The sequence below is a fragment of the Pleurodeles waltl genome, chromosome 2_2 (assembly GCF_031143425.1).
Source record: "Pleurodeles waltl isolate 20211129_DDA chromosome 2_2, aPleWal1.hap1.20221129, whole genome shotgun sequence".
Classification (NCBI taxonomy): domain Eukaryota; kingdom Metazoa; phylum Chordata; class Amphibia; order Caudata; family Salamandridae; genus Pleurodeles; species Pleurodeles waltl.
The window spans coordinates 1,922,173-1,942,425 of record NC_090439.1 but is presented as its reverse complement, the minus strand read 5'-3'; the positions used below and the strand labels follow the sequence as shown (position 1 = coordinate 1,942,425).

Here is a 20,253-nt window from a genome sequence, read left to right as displayed (position 1 = left end):
GAAAAAGCGGTGAGAAGAGGAGGGAGAGGCGGGAGGGGCCGCCAGAGGCTTAGCGCCGGGAAACCAGAAAAGAGAAAAAGCGGTGAGAAGAGGAGGGGCGAGGGGCCGCAAGGGGCTTAGCGGCAGGAAACCAGAAAAGAGAAAAAGTGGTGAGAAGAGGAGGGGGAGGCGGGAGGGGCCGCAGGGGGCTTACCGGCGGGAGACCAGAAAAGAGAAAAAGTGGTGAGAAGAGGAGGGGGAGGGACTTAGCAGCGGGAAACAAGCAAAGTGGGGACAGGAAAAAGAAGGTTGCGCAGAAGGCAGAGCGAGGAGCGACCTACCTGCAAGCAGGGTCAAAGGTTGCTCCCTGCTAGCGCGCCGCGGCTGCCATAAGAGTAGGGGAGGGTGGGAGTGGCAGATGGGAGGCGGGAGGGTCTGTCCAATGAGAGGGCTGGGGGGAGGGGCCGCAGGGGGCTTAGTGGCGGGAAACCAGAAAAGAGAAAAAGCGGTGAGAAGAGGAGGGGGGAGGCGGGAGGGGCTTAGCGGCGGGAAACCAGAAAAGAGAAAAAGCGGTGAGAAGAGGAGGGGGGAGGCGGGAGGGACTTAGTGGCGGGAAACAAGCAAAGTGGGGACGGGAAAAAGGAGGTGGCGTGGAAGGCAGAGCGGGGAGCAGGGTCAAAGTCTATAGTTGCCATATATAATCTCCTCTTTGCAACCGAGGAATAACTTCAAGTAAAGTTGTCATTTTGAACTTTCATGTCTTTATAAACTTGTTGATGAACCTGAGATCTAGGATTCAATGCAGGGATCTGTCTACCTTTGATATTAGGAAATATTAGGAGTAATTTCCCTTGTTGATTTCTTTAATTGGGACCGGTTCTATTACTTGCTTGTTGAACAATTCTTTGACCTCCTTGAGAAGTGGAACAGTTTCCTCCCTTGAAAAAATCTTCTTCTTTGGACCTCTTTTTGGAGGGAATTAGACTATTTCAATGCAATGCCCCAATTGTATTGTGTTTAGGACCCATTTGTCTGAAGTTATCCTTCTGGAGAAAGTTTTTTGATCTTCCACCTATTGGTGTGTTGTGACGGTACTCTGAATCTTTGCTGTTTCCTGTTTCTGATGGTAATTATGATGCTCTTGTTGATGCAATGCAGTAATTTATTAGCAGGAGGTGTACCTCCTCTAACTGGTTGCCCTCATCCTCTTGCTCACTTTCAAAAGGAATTTCTTCCTTGCTATTGGTAATGCCAGCTTTGTTGTGATGCAGAGGTAGGAGTACTACTGTGGAAGCCTTGATGCAAACTCCTGACTGGAATGTACCACAAAAGGCTGGTCTTCTTGCAGAGAGAGACCCCCTTCAAATTGCTCCACAAAACATTTAAGGCACCCATACCTTAGCTGTTTCATTGTCCTTTTTTTAGCTGGTTGAGGCTTTTATCAACTGAGTTCCCTAACAATTGATGACCATTAAAAGGGGTATTTATTATGTTTGCTTGCACTTCAGGCTTGACACCAGAAATTCTCAGCCACGAGTGATGCCCCCATCATCAATTAGTGACTAGATGGGTCTGCTGCTTCCAGTGTGGATTTTAAGCAAGTGTTTGCTATGTTTCTATCAGATGTGCTGCCCTCTTTTTATACTATTCTGGGAGATGTTTCATTAATTATCCAATCCCATCCCAACGCTGATGAGTATGTTGGTTAAGCAAAGTATTGGAATTTGCAATGCACCATTGATTTGCCGCACTCCGCTCTATCCTAGTGCCCATGAGTTCCATTCTTTTACTTTCTTTATGGGGGTGTGGCCCCGAAGTTTAGGGGATGTTTGCCCTATTCCTTGTTGTGAAAGTAATCATAGAATTAGGTGGAACAATACCTTTAATGTACGCTGGGTCTTTAGAAGAAAACTTGTATTTTTTCTCAGCCCTTGGCGTGACTTCTCTGCAGTTAGCTGGTTCTTTAAAGGCTTCCCTGCCTTGATCGAAAATACTTGGCAACATGGGCAGACACTGTTTTTTGCCTGGCTGGGCAGCAGTGTCTCTAAAAGGAAACACAACTGGGGCTTATCCTCCTCCAGATTTATATTAAAACTTGTCTGCTGCATTTTTAATGACAATATTATACATGCCAATATCATCTGGGGTGAGGATTTGGATAGATAAGTTTCTACTTCCTTCTCAGGTTAATCTCCCTCATGATCTTCTCTTTGTGTTTCCATATATTCCACTTCTTCTGAATGTTGATACATTGCTTTTTCCTCCTCTTCCGTTTAAGGGGTTCTTGCTCTTCTTCTTAAGGCTCTGGTATATGAGGAGTTCAAATTTTCTCGACTTCTACCTCTGAGATCTCCTTCAAAATTGACTCTTTCTGTGGGATCCTGAACCCTGTTAGACTTTCGTCAAAATCTTTTTTATTTTGTATAAACGTGGCCATTTCGGCTTCAAGCCTCTTTTTCTCCAATTTCACAGGCCTGCTCTTCGGGACTTGTTATTGAGTGTTTCCTCTTTGACGCTGAAATCTTTCACCAATTGCTCAGATGGGGAGCTTTGGCGAACCGTCTGTGGTTCAAGGGCTTTAGATAATGAGGAATCCTTTGCCTTGTCTTTTGATGCATGCTTTTTTGGAGTTTTCTCTCCACCGGGGACCCCCCCCTAAAGTCCTCTATGTGACTCCTTTTCGTGGAGCGTGGCTGCTGACAGCAAGCATTGACGCTGAGACTCCCTTCGGCTCGAACTAGTCTGATTTCTTCGACTCTGGTACCTTAGCGGAGGTCATGGATTCTTACCTCCTTCCAGCTTTTCTTTGGCGCTTCTTCCTCGACTTCCATGAACTCCTGATCGCCCTCCTAAGTTTCTCCTTCTCTTCCTCTGTGATATTTTCCTAATCGTCACTTTAAAGTCCCAGATCTTTAAGGGACTGAGTAGATTTTTGGCCTTGCAATGAGTGATGGGCTAGTCTTTGTTTTGCTTCCAACCTCAGCGTTTTCGGAGCAAATACAGAGCAGGTGTTACAATCTTCACTCTGGTGGTCAAGTGAAGACAGATTACACACCGGATACTTGTCTTTCTGAGTGTGTTTGCGATGGCAGTTCCTGCAAAAGTGGAAGGGTGTTATCTCCATCACACCACCCAAGTAGCTCCCCTATCCAGGCATTCTCGGCACCCCGAAGTTTCGAAAATAATTCTCGCTCTTACTTAGTCTTCTGCTCATTGTTCTCAAGCTTTGATAAAGTTTTCGCTAAGTTTTTCTGCAATTTTGGGGAATTTTCCCTTGACTTTGAGACATATCTGCAAAAACATCCAGAACCAACAGAGGGGAAAAAAAGAATCTGAAGATAGCAACCTGAGGTGGGAACATCTGGAGGAAGTATGATGCTGTCTCAAGGAGACACCAAATGGAGTTTCCATCAACAACCACCAAACAGTAGAAAATTAAGACAGACTAAACATTTTGTGAAACAGTAGAAATTCCGGACCAGACCACTAGATGGAGGAATATTGCACACCACGTGAATACAGAAAAGATTCATGCTGCAAAGCCATGATAACTACGTACGTTTCTGCACGGATACAATAAAGGTTCACATATGTGTGAACAGTGAAAACTCTATTCAAGGCTTAACCGTAAGATAAGGCCCCCAGTCGTGGACCATCTGTTGCCTAAACCAGGACTCCGCAGATATTACATCTCACCTGAAGCCAATAAAGCTAAGTGTGCTGGCAAAAGGTGCAACTACCTTTGTCCAATTCTTGTGCGATAATCTGCATGGAGGGTCTCTCGAGACAAGTGGTCAAGTGGCCTTCCTTACATATTAAAATTAAATCTTATCAGAAACTGGAATTACTGACACAAGTTTAGGACTGTATGACAGCCTAAAGGGGTGCGTTTAAGACATTTCCTTATAAACATACAAGGTAAAAAGACGTTAATTCAGACTACACTATTTCGGCTACATGTCTAAGTAGACACTTGTCCCAGACTAACGCCACATCAGGTGCTATATCTATATCATTAGTCTAAGGTCTGTTTGCTTTCACAGTTCTTAGAAAGATAAGGTCAGACAACATCTGCGTTGAATGGCATATGTGACAATAATTCTGCATAAATCAGGAAAAGCGCTGAATTCCATCGGATAAGACAGAAAAGATGGTGCTCTCCAATGCCTAAGATGAGTCAGAGCCAACGTAAAATGGAGTTAGACCCCAGTGGCTTTACATCAATATCACCTTACTGTATACTGAAGGAAATCTTTGACAGTTCCCATGTCTTTCCTTGTAGGTTGCTACCTGTCACTGTTGTGATGATGACCCCATGTGTTTCAGTTTAAGTGGTTGAAACGTCAACTATTTAGGTTTCACTCAAATCACTGGTTGTTGGACCTTGTGATCCTGAATGTGTATATCACTGGGTTTCCAAAAAATGATGTGGCCCAAGGTCAGGGACCTGTTGTATATTTTGTAGATGTTGTCAATCGGGTATGTGTTTGTATGACTCAACTTTTTGGACTTACACTGTGACGGTCACTTGGAGCAACTGCATTGGTTTGACTATTTTTGACTATTCATCAAACTTATGTTTTGATATTTGAATACATATCATCAATAATTATTTGGGTTGATTTTATTAAGTATTTGTGATGTCTTGAGTCTGTTATATCATGTACTAGCCATGGATTGAACGATTCCTAGGGGAATACTATTCTATATGAATTCCTAAAAATGAGCAACGTTATTCTTTATTACATAGAATGGGTATCATAGGCTCTTGTATCACTTTCACCAAACTTTCTTTAGGTCTCCCAATATTACAATCAAAGTGATGAGCTAATAAATCCGTACCACTCGTCCCAATATCAGCTCTGATGGTCAACCCACTCTTCTTCAAAATGACTAAAACTAACCCATGTTTTTGATCATGTTCCTTCCATAAACTAAGATGTTGTCTTGGAAACAGCCAACATTCTTCAATTTAGCCAACAACTGGTGCATTGCCCTATTACACACTACTGAGGCAAGTTCAAAGGGCATGCAATAACCTATATGCTCATTCAGGAGTACAAATGTTGTGTGCCTTCATCCAGGGCAATTTGGAGGTAGGCTGAATGTAGTAGCCTAATGTAGTAGAAAATACTACTGCTTTCTTCAAGGTATTTAACATCTCAGTTATATTGGGCAAGGGTCAGTGATTTACCCATATGTTCTGAGTCATGTCCCTTTAATCCACATATGTCCTCCAACCACATCCAGCCTTTCTAGCTAAAACTATGGGAGCTAACCATTCTGATGCTTCGATTGCTTCTACGATTTCTTGACTGCAAAGTTTCTCCAACTCTACTTTTAAACCACTTCTCATTGTCAACAGTACAGGTCTCACCTTGTACACCACAGCTTTAGACCCCCTATTTTGTTTATAAATCCCAACAACAACCCTAAACCCTCTTTGAATACACTGTTGGGATATTTTGCCTTTCACTATACAAGTTCCCACATCTGATCAGGGTGATTAGGATCAAATCCTTTGTTAGGATCACTCGAGTAAACACCCTCCTTCCCTCGCCACAGACTTCAGAGCAAGTACTCCTCCCTTTGAACGGAATAGCAGCATCATAACATCCTATCACTTCTATTTTTTTCTCTCTATAAACCATCAATCAAACATCAGGGGGCATCAACTTCAATTCCCAATTTACATTGAGAGTATGTATTGCAACATATATTCTTCATCAGGGACATCCTTGTCCAACATATTACCAACTACACAGCACCAACTTACTCGTTGTCTATTACATTTACATGTTTAGATCTCAAACTCAGCATGTAGGTTTCCCTGCACATACACCATACTATCTCAATTTTCGCACCCTCTACACAGCTGAAAGATAGCAGTATACTTTTTATCAGTTGCCACATGCTCTTTGATGCCACCTTGGGTACACACAATGTCTATTGAAATCCTGTTAACATAATTCCTGCTACTAATCTGAGACCGATGATCAGTTCCAAGCTTCTTAACTTCTTTACTCTTACAGTATATATGCTTACTGACATTCCTGGAATTGAATTCCAATTGTTTTCTGTCCTTGGACCGAACTCATATTTCTTCGTTCTCCATAGCCTTTTCCAAAGTTAATTCTTTAGTCATTATTAGTTTCTACCGCATTCTGTTAGTAGCAATTTTTAAAACTAACTGATCACAAAGCAGCTCATCATGAAAAGTTTTTTTTTTTTTTAACTGCAGGTAGCCACTGAACATCTTAATGCCACAATAAAATCACTTACAGTTTCATCTGTTAGTTGGCCACAAACTAAAAAGTGATGCCTTTCCACAACTTAGAGCCTCTTCTCATATTTTGATGTACATTTTTTGTGGGTCTTTGGAACATTATTTCTATGGTACATCGGAAAGGAACACCCCACAAACGCCTCAGTCTTTTTCTCTTCATGTGGCCATGCTCAGACAATTTCAGCATTCCATCTTCCAAATGATAAAGGAATAAAAAATGCCACATAGTGTCACCTGGCTCAACCTGTGCTGTGAGAGTACGTCCAGCCTGCCCAAGTGCAATTTTATTGGTGAACTATGTGAAACACAGCTGCATAACTTTATGCAACCATTACTTCTACAGTCAGACTACTGGTGCTGCAGCTGTTAGTACACACCACCCCCATAAACAACCAGTCGCCGATGAGGCAGGAAGACTATCTAGGCCAAGAGGCCACAGCTGTTACTGATGCCCAACCTGAAGGACATGCCTCTCCAAGGCCAGTCTTCTCTAACCCATCTCATGGAGCAGATGAACTGTCAAATGGACGAAAAGAAGCCACTGAAGACCCTGACCAGTGTACAGCGATGTGTGCAACAACCAGCAACCAATGGGTCGAATCCGTCACTAAGCAGATAACGCCGAGGCATGACCTCTAGAGACTGTCAGTACATACAAAGCCACACTGTGATAAGGATTTATCCTCATAAGTAAGAGTATTTTGGCCTACAGATCTTTCCAAACTGATTCACCAACCATTTAGTGAAAACTGTGCCCAATTTTTCCCAAATTAAAATCATTGGATGGGAGCACCAATGTAGGCACAGGGGAAGGGGTACACAGTGAAACACGTTTACGTTTTTTATCTTGAGTTGCTCCCTCATTGTAACATCAACCATCATGGAGCATACTGGAAATGGGAGGGGGGAGGTCAAATCCATTAATTTAACACCAGTCATGGTCTAATTAGGGTAAGTGAAACTTTCCGCAAATAGTCCTGGAGAGTTATTTACTATGGAATATTTTGGGGAAAGTAAAATAATCCCCAAGTATTTTATGAAATGGGTGAAAGGTAGTAATTTTGCACTGAAGAAAGTGCTATCATGAGGTAGGTGCAAAGAACAAAAAACTAAAAATATCCTGTAGAGTGGGAAGCGGGTGGTGGGGTAGGTACAGCCTTTCAGTATATGCTCCTAGAGGACTTTTACACCCTGATTTTTGTTGTACTTTTGTAACCTAAGAGCAATTGGCGACTGGGGGGGAGGGAGGGATAGGCTTTTCATTCCTTGCACTAGGGCCCATGACACACTGGCTATACTAATGTACTCAATTGGAATTAAAATTTATCAGCAATTCTTGGACACTAAAGGCAGACAAAAGTATCCATGTCGCTTTGTTCTGATATCACAAAGGCGACTTCTTTTGATGCTGTGTTGTAGCTCTAATATATGAAAGATGCTGTTACATTTTTTATTCCTCCAGCCAGCAAAGATGGAGTAATAGGTCACACCAAAGGGCCACGGGTCGATGTCTCCTTTTTGTGTTGTGGGGCCTAGCAAGCACAGTTGTACATAATAGCGCTGAACGTATCTTGGCAATTTACAATGAAAAGAAGTTGATGTTTTCTGAGCCACAGCACAGACTTTCTGGCCAACAATTAACATTCTAGAGCCTCCAGACTCCTTCAGTTCTCACAGTGAGAAGCCTTACTGTCAAGCAAGAAATGATTGAAGGCAAACCTTTTTATCTACAGTCCTTCAAATACATATTCAGTAATGATGAATCAATGAATTCAATATTCACTGCTTCGGTGGTGCTTCAGATAAGGTTCTAGTGAGACCTGGCATCTTAGGCATGGTTTCCCCCTATTTTTTTTCCCTTCAAACCTCTTGTTTTACTAATTTCCTTTTTGCTAGTCTTGGGACTCTGCACACTTTCCCACTACTAGTGACTGCTAAAGTGCTTGTGCTCTCTCCTCAAAATAGGTTACAGAGGTTTATACCAAATTGGCATAGTTAATTTACTTGTAATTCCCCAGTAAAGTGGCACTACATTTGCCCAGGGTCGGTCAGTTAAATGCTACTCGTTGGCCTGCGGCACTGATTTTGCCACCCACTTAAGCAGATTATTAAACATGTTTCAGGCCTGCCATTGCAGCATGTGGGTGCTGTTGTAAACTGCCACTTGAGCATGGCAATGTAACCTTTTGCCAGGCCCAAACTACCTTTTTAATAAATAAGTCACCCTTAGTGTAGACTCTGGACAGCCCAAAGGGGAAAGGTGCACTGTATTTTAAAAGAAGGTAATGTACTTTTATGTTTTACTTTTCCGGGTAGTGAAAAACTCAAACTGTTTTTTCGCTAGTGCATTGCCTACCACTTCCATAGCATCATATTGGAGTGACCTTATTTCTGTCAATAAGAGTAATTTCTAAATGGGAAGAGGGAACAGGTTCATGTTTAATGTCTTTGGAGCTGTAATTAAGTCAGATTTCAAATTACAATTTTGAAAAAAACAACTTTATGGAAATTGGCATTTTCTTGCCTTAGCCATTTGGTGTCTGCAGCCTCTCCTGGATTTCATGACTAGGTGTAGTTGACAGTTCGGCTTTGTGTATTCCTGCTAGACAGCCACAGCTTAGGTGTGACTGGATGGGCCATTGCTAGCAGGATGGGAAGGAGTAGCTGGGCCCAGCCTCACTTAAACTTGAGTAGCAATTGTCCTGCCTCCATGCATACCCCCCTGTAGTTAGTCTGAAGCTAGGGCCAGGAAGGCAAGGAACCTGTGCACTTCAAAGGCTTGTCTCTTTCCCTCTTCAAAGGCACAACTGGGTATAAGTACTGGACCTCAAACACCAACTCTTTAGTACACTTCTGGACTTGCATCTCTTGAATCCAGAGCCCAGACTTATTCAAAAGGCTAGTTGGCTGGCCTCCTGATCAGAAGCCCCAGAGACACAACAGGCTACCATGCCAAGTGGGCCCTTGGAAGTGGGCTTAAAGTGCTCTGTCAGCCACTGTGTATCCAGCAGAACCGATGCACCTCCTCTGTCATGCAGCACAAACCTGATGGGAAATTATGCATCTCCACGGCTGCATGGCACAAACCCAAGCAGAACCGACATCGCCGCTGCTGCATGCTTTGGACCCACTGCCAAGACCCACATTACAGCTAATTAGAACCGCCACTGCATGATGCATCTTTGGTGCAGGCCCTAGCAGCGCTCATCGATGGCAGCCTTGCTTGACTCTGCTGTGCACCTCATCCTCGATGCTTGACTTCCCATTGCAAGTCCCGTTGTTGGGATCCTCAACAAAAGCGGAGGCCGTCACATTGCAGCCTTGCCACATCTCGTAACCGGGGCAACACTTTGGCTGCGTGATGCATCTCTGACTCAGATCCTCGCAACACTCCACAAACCAGGAGTTAAGGTACTTTTGTTCAGCTGGCCTAACTGGGTACCTGTAGCCAGCCCGCACTCCATGGTAGGTCGGCCTGAACTTGTGACTTTGTCTCCGTCTGGTGCGACCAGATATCACAATTGGTTCTTTGTGCTTTTTTAGCGCTATTTTCCATATAATCTTTATAATTGCATACCACTGGTTCTCCTGATTGGATTATTGTTGTTTAGGCCTTGTTTTATTTATAAAAGAAAGTTCAGCTGTTATAACTTAGTGTGGGATCCTTTCTGTCTGGCATTTTCACTTTATTATTGTTTGAAGTGTTGCACAAATGCTTTACACATTGCCTCCAAGTTAATCCTGACTGCGCTGTGCCACACTACCAGAGGGCTGAGCACAGGTTAATTTAGGGTGGCTTGTGTCTCACCCTCACAAGGACTGTGGTTGTTGCTTGAGTAGAGTTAACACCCCTCAACTAGTAACCCAATTTCTTACAGCTTTGTTTCCATTATTTCCAAAACGCAGACTCAAACGTGAGCTATACAGAATCTAATCATGAGAAAATAATTTGCAAAGATTTGTCAAATTTGTAAATTTATCAAATGTACTCAAATGGCAGACAGGTCGTTGCTCACATTCTGGACCATATTTATTCGAATATTAATAAGTTAATGACAAAAAGAAATGGAAACCCTCCGGCTGAATACATGTTGGTGTAAAAATAAAATCTGACCGCTGAAAGAACTGCATGTTGGTGAAGAAGGTCGTTTATGACGAAAAATGTAATAAGTGTAAAGATAATTGATGAAACCAAGTCAGACATTCTGTTAATCTAGGGGTGTGTGTATATATATATATATATATATATATATATATATATAAAACATGGAAATATAAACGAGGTAATTAGGTCTGAATTGACAATGTGAGAGGCAGAGTATTATAGTGGAAGCAGGTTTTATTAAAAAGAAGAGTTTGGAATTTATTCAGTGTACACAGGTTTTGTGAACGTTCAGTATGCTGATATTTGCGAAATAAAATTATCTAAATCTATAAATACAATGTAACTATTGACCTCACAATTTAGTTTCTCAAATAAACGAAATTAAATGTGAGGGTACTGGGGTTTGTTTTTCATAATAACAATGTTCTTGGGACATATGTTCTCGTTACTTATTAATGCGAAAAGTCCAAGCTTTGCCTTTGAAGGAGGCTGCCACCCACCATAAAGGTTTGGGTGGGAGGGGGTCCAAGATGCTAAGGTGGAATCATCCTCGAGGGCACTGTGTTTATAGTCCAGACTGAGCAATAGAGGCTTCAGTCTGGATGTAAAGGTTCTTCCCCAAATACTGCACATGCTTGAAGATGTATATTAAGCAAAGGCACTGGCAGGGGATGCAGAAGCAGCCTCACCACATATAAATGCCTCATTCTCTGATGGGAAGGCTGCTACCTACACTGACAGATTTTCAGATCCTTTGGCCAGCAGCGAAAAATGCTTGTTATAAGGATGAATGTTATTGAGCTCAAAATTATTACTTGCAAACTCCAAAGCAGAAAAAAACAGCAAAAGTAAAGTTTTAGATACTGATCTTGAAACGTATGGTCAAGCACCGCCTCAGTCACCAGAACACAATGACTGAAACCAGACTAGCAGAAACAGCAATTGTGCGAAAGACCCAGAAGAAATAAATAAGTACAACAAATGAGACCACCATATTACACTGGAGAAACAAGGAAGAAAAGCTCTTCCTTTACCTCAATGTCTCTGTCCTACATTATGGGGCCTTCCTATAGTGGGTGTGGAACTAAACAAGGTGCCTGGATTTATAACCAGCGAATTGATGCAGTGCGTGTTCTCTATTACTCGCTTCACAATGTACAAGATTCCTCATATGTGGCCAGGGGGCTAGAGACATGCACCTCACATCACTGCAATGGGTGGTGATTTCCTGAAGCCTACCAGAGCACTGCAGGCCAAAACACAAAGAGGGAGGTGTCTTCTTGGAGCACCGGCAGGAGTCGAGCCTTTGCCAGGCAATACGGGTGGTGCACTGACATCTTGGAATGACCAGCGAAACCAGAGTTCATTCCCAAGCAGTGAATCTTTCCTGAGAGGAACAGTCAATGGAAAATCTTGCACCAAAGCAAGGGGGAGATCTAAAGCAACCTTAAAGTCGGGATTCCTGATAAAAAATGTTCCAAAAATCCAACAGTACCATGCAGTTTTAAATCCTGCACCTAAAATATCAGAATTTCTTGAGAGATCTCTTTCCCATGCCAGCTCAGAGCACAAACGTGCACTAGGTAGTTATACTCCAGAGAGTACAAGAAGTAGGTCTGGGCGGCAAAGGCAATGCGCTTGTGCACTTGAAGCCAGAAAGTTGTGGCACAGGCTGACTGAGCAGAAGGAAGGGAAGAGAGCATAAATCTGTAGGAAAGTGAAAGAAAAAAAACCTTTGTATGGAATTTCAAGCATTTTTTCAGTGCACAGTGATTATTGGGGAAAAAGAGTGGGAACGTACGCATATATACTGTAGGAGGCTGGACTGGCTTGTAGTGAGTACCAAGGGGTACTTGCACCTTGCACCAGGCCCAGTTATCCCTTATTAGTGTATAGGGTGTCTAGCAGCTTAGGCTGATAGATAATGGTAGCTTAGCAGAGCAGCTTAGGCTGAACTAGGAGACGTGTGAAGCTACTACAGTACCACTTAGTGTCATATGCACAATATCATAAGAAAACACAATACACAGTTATACTAAAAATAAAGGTACTTTATTTTTATGACAATATGCCAAAGTATCTTAGAGTGTACCCTCAGTGAGAGGATAGGAAATATACACAAGATATATGTACACAATACCAAAAATATGCAGTATAGTCTTAGAAAACAGTGCAAACAATGTATAATTACAATAGGATGCAATGGGGAAACATAGGGATAGGGGCAACACAAACCATATACTCCAAAAGTGGAATGCGAACCACGAATGGACCCCAAACCTATGTGACCTTGTAGAGGGTCGCTGGGACTATTAGAAAATAGTGAGAGTTAGAAAATTAGCCCTCCCCAAGACCCTGAAAAGTGAGTGCAAAGTGCACTAAAGTTCCCCTAAAGACAAAGAAGTCGTGTTAGAGGAATAATGCAGGAAAGACACAAACCAACAATGCAACAACGCTGGATTTCCAATCTGGGGTACCTGTGGAACAAGGGGACCAAGTCCAAAAGTCACAAGCAAGTCGGAGATGGGCAGATGCCCAGGAAATGCCAGCTGCGGGTGCAAAGAAGCTTCTACTGGACAGAAGAAGCTGCGGTTTCTGCAGGAACGCAAAGGGCTAGAAACTTCCCCTTTGGAGGACGGATCCCTCTTGTCTTGTAGAGTCGTGCAGAAGTGTTTTCCCGCCGAAAGAACGCCAACAAGCCTTGCTAGCTGCAAATTGTGCGGTTACCGTTTTTGGACGCTGCTGTGGCCCTGGAGGAACCAGGAGGTCGCAAATTGGACCAGGAGAGAGAGGGGACGTCGAGCAAGACAAGGAGCCCTCTCAGCAGCAGGTAGCACCCAGAGAAGTGCCAGAAACAGGCACTACGAGGATGCGTGAAACGGTGCTCACCCAAAGTCGCACAAAGTCGTCCCACATCGCCGGAGAACAACTTAGGAGGTCGTGCAATGCAGGTTAGAGTGCCGTGGACCCAGGCTGGACTGTGCACAAAGGATTTCCGCTGGAAGTGCACGGAGGCCGGAGTAGCTGCAAAAGTCGCGGTTCCCAGCAATGCAGTCTAGCGAGGTGAGGCAAGGACTTACCTCCACCAAACTTGGACTGAAGAGTCACTGGACTGTGGGGGCCACTTGGACAGAGTTGCTGGATTCGAGGGACCTCGCTCGTCGTGCTGAGAGGAGACCCAAGGGACCGGTAATGCAGCTTTTTGGTGCCTGCGGTTGCAGGGGGAAGATTCCGTCGACCCACGGGAGATTTCTTCGGAGCTTCTAGTGCAGAGAGGAGGCAGACTACCCCCACAGCATGCACCACCAGGAAAACAGTCAAGAAGGCGGCAGGATCAGCGTTACAGAGTTGCAGTAGTCGTCTTTGCTACTATGTTGCAGTTTTGCAGGCTTCCAGCGCGGTCAGCAGTCGATTCCTTGGCAGAAGGTGAAGAGAGAGATGCAGAGGAACTCGGCTGAGCTCTTGCATTTGTTATCTAAAGTTTCCCCAGAGACAGAGACCCTAAATAGCCAGAAAAGAGGGTTTGGCTACCTAGGAGAGAGGATAGGCTACTAACACCTGAAGGAGCCTATCAGAAGGAGTCTCTGACATCACCTGGTGGCACTGGCCACTCAGAGCAGTCCAGTGTGCCAGCAGCACCTCTGTTTCCAAGATGGCAGAGGTCTGGAGCACACTGGAGGAGCTCTGGACACCTCCCAGGGGAGGTGCAGGTCAGGGGAGTGGTCACTCCCCTTTCCTTTGTCCAGTTTCGCGCCAGAGCAGGGCTAAGGGGTCCCCTGAACCGGTGTAGACTGGCTTATGCAGAATTGGGCACATCTGTGCCCAACAAAGCATTTCCAGAGGCTGGGGGAGGCTACTCCTCCCCTGCCTTCACACCATTTTCCAAAGGGAGAGGGTGTAACACCCTCTCTCAGAGGAAGTTCTTTGTTCTGCCATCCTGGGCCAGGCCTGGCTGGACCCCAGGAGGGCAGATGCCTGTCTGAGGGGTTGGCAGCAGCAGCAGCTGCAGTGAAACCCCAGGAAGGGCAGTTTGGCAGTACCAGGGTCTGTGCTACAGACCACTGGGATCATGGGATTGTGCCAACAATGCCAGGATGGCATAGAGGGGGCAATTCCATGATCATAGACATGTTACATGGCCATATTCGGAGTTACCATTGTGAAGCTACATATAGGTAGTGACCTATATGTAGTGCACGCGTGTAATGGTGTCCCCGCACTCACAAAGTTCAGGGAATTGGCCCTGAACAATGTGGGGGCACCTTGGCTAGTGCCAGGGTGCCCTCACACTAAGTAACTTTGCACCTAACCTTTACCAGGTAAAGGTTAGACATATAGGTGACTTATAAGTTACTTAAGTGCAGTGTAAAATGGCTGTGAAATAACGTGGACGTTATTTCACTCAGGCTGCAGTGGCAGGCCTGTGTAAGAATTGTCAGAGCTCCCTATGGGTGGCAAAAGAAATGCTGCAGCCCATAGGGATCTCCTGGAACCCCAATACCCTGGGTACCTCAGTACCATATACTAGGGAATTATAAGGGTGTTCCAGTAAGCCAATGTAAATTGGTAAAATTGGTCACTAGCCTGTTAGTGCCAATTTAGAAAGAAATGAGAGAGCATAACCACTGAGGTTCTGATTAGCAGAGCCTCAGTGAGACAGTTAGGCACCACACAGGGAACACATACATATAGGCCACAAACTTATGAGCACTGGGGTCCTGACTAGCAGGGTCCCAGTGACACATAACAAACATACTGAAAACATAGGGTTTTCACTATGAACACTGGGCCCTGGCTGGCAGGATCCCAGTGAGACAGTGAAAACACCCTGACATACACTCACAAACAGGCCTAAAGTGGGGGTAACAAGGCTAGAAAGAGGCTACTTTCTCACATATACGTACTTGCCTGATGCAGGCACAAGTGAGTGTATCAACCACTGCATTTACTTGCTCTGAGAAGTTTACGGATCTGCGATTAAGGGCCAGGGCACCCATATAGAGATCCATGGTGCAAGGGTGCATTTTGAACCTGGCGCAAGCGTGGAAAACTACCAGTTAAAAGATGCCCCTCTTAAAAATGGTAATTGGATTAAAACGACACAGAAACGTAGTTTAGGTAATTAAACTAAAGGAACAGTCATAATTCTAACAAGGTAATGTCTTTACCTGGTACGATTATGATGCTTTTTTTTTTTTTAAATGAATGTACTTACGTTAGTAGTTTGTTGCAGCACCTCAGTGAAGCTCTTTGTGGAGTCCTCCAGCCTGGTACCAACTGACTGCAACCTGGAAGTGGAAAAGAAAAACATTTACCGTGCTGTGCACTGAACAGAATATCTTTACAATTAAGCAACAGTATTAACAGTACACTTATTATATATATATATATATATATATATATATATATATATATATATATATATACACACACATATATATATATTGGACATGAGGATACAGTACACCTTGAACAAAATATCGGGCGAAGCCACGGTTCTAATATGTAAATTGTTACAATTGTTACTCACACGTACTACGTCAGCAAAATCATCATCCACTAAAAAAAACAAGCGCCTGCATGCAGAAAGGTTAAACATAAGCACTGCTTCTGTGACTAACATTTAGCCAGTGGTGAGCCTTGTAGCTCTCCAGAAATCCCACTCTTCATGCATTAGTTTCAAATTACATTGCCACCTCTTTTCCGCAGTCACTGCTTTTTGTTCACTGTTGAATTTAAAAACATTGAAATAATCCATATATATATATATAGTACCCAGAAAAACAATGATACATCGTCCATAATCCAATCAAAACGAATTATTTTTGGCTCAGACAGCCACTGTATAAACACGAATATGTACCAAAAAATGAGATTTAATTTTTAACACAGTGGGTCTTAAGACTGCTATCCGGCCGGCAACATATGAAAATGTAGGCAAAAATGTAATCTTACAAAAATATGGTACATAAAATACACTGTTGTCTGAAGCGACCATAAAACGGCCATCGAATTTGCTGGAAATGGAGTTACAATGGTAACAAACTGCAGTTGCACCTGCTCAAAAATCTGATTATCTGGAGTGGGTTTTTATTTATTATGTCGATATTTTTGGAAGTAGATTTTTTTGTCCTTGATTCTGAAGTCTACATATCTAAATGCTTGTTTTTTTTTAGCTTACAGAATTTGCACATGGCACTCACTTCACCCACTGACTTTGAGAGAGAACATTTCACTGCTTAGGAAGAAATCCATGATGTTTTAAATATTTCAATTATTTAATTTAATTGTTATTTAGTTTTTCTTGTGTAATTTGATCTTTCTGCCTCTTAAAACTCCAGATACACACTAATCAGGACACTTTTTAACAGAAATGAGTTATACATTCTTCTAGTATGAATAGGTACGTTTGATCTGCAGATTCTTCCTATATGAATGCATCATCCAGCAACACCAGAAAATAAATTTCAGGACAGAACTATTGAAAAGTCCAAGTAAAACCGTATGGTAAGCAACGAAATTCTGAATCTGACAGAGCGTCAGAACCAAGCGAGAGGTGTTTAATAAAATAATGTTTAAACCAAATAAATAGATGATATGCAAATATTCTCCCTGGACACACCACAGTGATAGGCTGCTATGTATATTTGCGAGAAATTAGACTAATGGTCTGATTTAGAACTTGGTGGAAGGGAATACCCTGTTACAAACGTGACAGAACTCCTGTCCTCCGTATTACAATCCCATTATATCCTATGGAGATCGTTGTATGGCGGACAGGATATCAGTCACGTTTGTGACAGAGTATTCCATCTGCCAAGTTTTAAATCAGGCCTTATTTACTCCAAGGAACCATTAGTTTACAATGATAATTTTTTTTACTAAGAGTTTTTCGTACCTTGCTAAGTGCTCTCAAACCACTAAATAGGGCAACAGTGGGTGAGCTGGGAAGAGGCAGGTAAGCAAGAGGGACCACTGTTCATTGATGTCTAGTAGATCCACTGATATGATAAAAGAAGAAGCTGACCAAACCTTTGGCAGGGAGAAGTCCGAAGTCCATGTGGAAAGGGGAAGAAAGTCCTTGGGTGCCTGAATGGAGGAACTGGAGAAAGTTTGCCAGTCACTACTACTCATAGCAAGTCTATCCAAAGGCCACAGACAAGATGGGTCTTCAATTCTTCAACACTTTCCTGAATTTGGTGTAGACTCTTTCAGGTTTCAGGTGAATGGATACAGATTTCCAAAGAGAGCAGCCCTGGTAGCTGACAAAACAGTCTCAGCAGCTTTTATATTTTGCTCACTGGGGAGGTTACAGGATGGATGGGAGGTATCAAACAAATAAGTAACATTTATTTTGGAATTCAATCCCATAGAGCTTTGTGAACCATGCAGAAGGATTTGAAGGAAGTCTCTAATTTCACAGGGAGCTAGTGGAGGGATCAGAGTGATGGGATACTATGATCCTGGTGTTTCAGACCCAAACCCATGCGAGCAGACTGATTCTGTACACACTGTACCTTGGAGAGGCCTGCAATGAGAGGCCTCTACAGACATAATTCAGGTGGGTTAGAACAACTACCAGTACCAGCATGATTTTCTGGAAGAAATGTGGGAATGCCAAGATGCCTTTTTCAGCTGTCAAGGATAAAAAAATGATGTTTGCAGACAGGGTTTATTTGGGAAGAAAATTAGAGTTTGCTGTCCATTACACCAAGATTACAGGAGGAGTTAGACCTTGATCATTTGGACAGGAGCTGGAGAAGATGAATGGGATTACCATTCCAATAAATAGGATTTTTGCTGTATCCTCATTGAGATACATCTGGTAGTATTGCATGCAGTGAAAGAGTCGAGACTGGCAATGAGAGAGCTTGTCTAGGGAGCCCGGATTGCTGTCAATGCTTAGGTAAACCTGGGTGATATCCACATCAAATTCAAGTGCTAACCAGTCTAGGAGGAAACCAGGATGGATGTCAATGGTGCCATGTAAAAGTTGAATAAGATAGGAAACAGTGGAAGTCCTGGCGTTAACGTCAGTGGATTCTTGCTGTTTTGGAAAGGAAGGGGACCATCCTAAATTATTAGGTCCAGCTATGTAGGAATAAAATGAACCATGCTAGTGCTTTGTTGTTAATGCTTGCTGTGGTTGATAACCTTTGAATGAGCACTCGTGATTAACAGCATCAAATCCAGTGAAAAGATCTGGAACTATCAGGAAACAAGATGGCCCAATTCCCAGGCCACGCAGAGTACTCTTATAATTAGTATGGCAATTTTGGTGCTACAAGACCTAAACCCTGACTGGAGGCTATTGAATTGGCCATTGATCTCAAGTTGATTAGTGAGTTGTCAAAAGACAATCGTTTCATAATCTTGGTGATGCAAGGGAAGCCATTAATTGGTCTTTAGCTCAGCTTGCTGCCGAGATCTGCAGAGTTTCTTTAGAATGAGGGTGATGAGTGCATGTTTCAAGTTCTGGTAGATATCCCTGCTAGCTAGGGAGCTGCTGACAAGGTTGGCAATGATCAGAACGAGGGCAGGTAGGTCTACACAGATGAAATTGGTATTGAGGATGTCTCAAGATGGGTAGAACGTCTTGGAAAACGACAACATTTTTCTTACTTCCTGCTCGGATGCTGGTGCAAACTCAAGTAGGTAATTTCTTTGGCTAGAAGGGATGGAGTTCAGTCCAGTCATGGTGTAGAAAATCACTGGTGAACTGAGATACTTGTGCTGAGGGTCACATTAGTCAGTGACACAAGCCCACATGGCCACAGGGAGTCGATTTTATTGGTGAAAATTGTCAGGCGATATTGCAGAGTTGTGGAGGAAGAGAAATTGAGTTTAAAGGTGCACCAGCTAAGATGATCTCCTTTAAGATTTGGACATGATCCTTGGTGGAGCTGGATAATGTGAAGATGCTGGATGGGAAATTTTCTTTTTTGCCCTGGTGCATTGCCACTTTGTATCCTTTAAGCAAACACTCGGCAGGCTTAGCAGTAAGGTTTAAGTTCAGTTTTATTCCAACTTGCTTCCAAGGCTCTGCCTTGCATTTTTAGTAGCTGGAGGCTTTCTGTGTACTAACTGATTTCGTGGGATCACTTTTCCTAATTATGCAAGGAGCCACAGAGTTGAGAACGCTTGTAAGCTTGATATTTAGTTTGTCCAGAATGCTGTTTGGGTGAGTCAGTAGAGGGTCTGGTATATCATCTAGCAACATAATGAATACTTCTGAATATATGTTATTGAGGTTGTTCCATGAGGATGCTGAACTGGTGTACTGGTTAGGCTTGCAAACTTTGACTGGCACAACGTCTATGTTGAGTTTGATCATGAGGTGATCTGACTATGAAAAATGTTCAAAGCCGAAGAGGTCAATATAAGAGCAAGTGTAGGTCAAGACTTTGGCAATTTTCATGAATTGGTTCAATATATCTTCTCCAAAAAGGTTTGGGTGAAGGTGTTTGTGGGATCAGCAGCTCAGATATTGAGATCACCAAGGATGAGAACGTGGTTGGAAAGCAATAGGACATATGTTGGACAAGGTTTAGTAGGTCTAATTGAAAGGCAGGAATGTCATTTTTAGCAGGACAGTAAATAATCGCACAGATCACAGAGGAGGTGGAAGGGGTGACAGCCTTGTTTAGGATGTAAAGGCAGTTAAAGATGATCCTCTGACAATCCTGAAGGGGAGGGAATCATGATCTACCAGAACTATCCCGCATCATAATACTCTGTTAGGCAATATGATGTTATAATTTGGTGGGAGGATACTGACTTTGTCAGGAATCAAGAGTTTTAAAGCAATTTTCTGTGGTGGTCAGGAAGTGATGATCATATTGTATGATAGGGTAGTATTTATTTAATGCATTTTTATGGCAAA

The 20,253-nt window shown here is 43.1% G+C and overlaps 1 protein-coding gene across 1 annotated transcript in view; it reads right to left on the bottom strand.

Annotated features, from left to right (window-relative positions):
- The window catches only part of LOC138279540 (synaptonemal complex protein 2-like), a 384,312-nt gene that overhangs the window by 43,758 nt on the left and 320,301 nt on the right, over positions 1–20,253 (bottom strand). Inside the window, exon 10 of the mRNA XM_069219410.1 lies at positions 15,586–15,658. Coding sequence (XP_069075511.1) covers positions 15,586–15,658 — 73 coding nt within the window. The remainder of the gene's footprint in view (positions 1–15,585; positions 15,659–20,253) is intronic.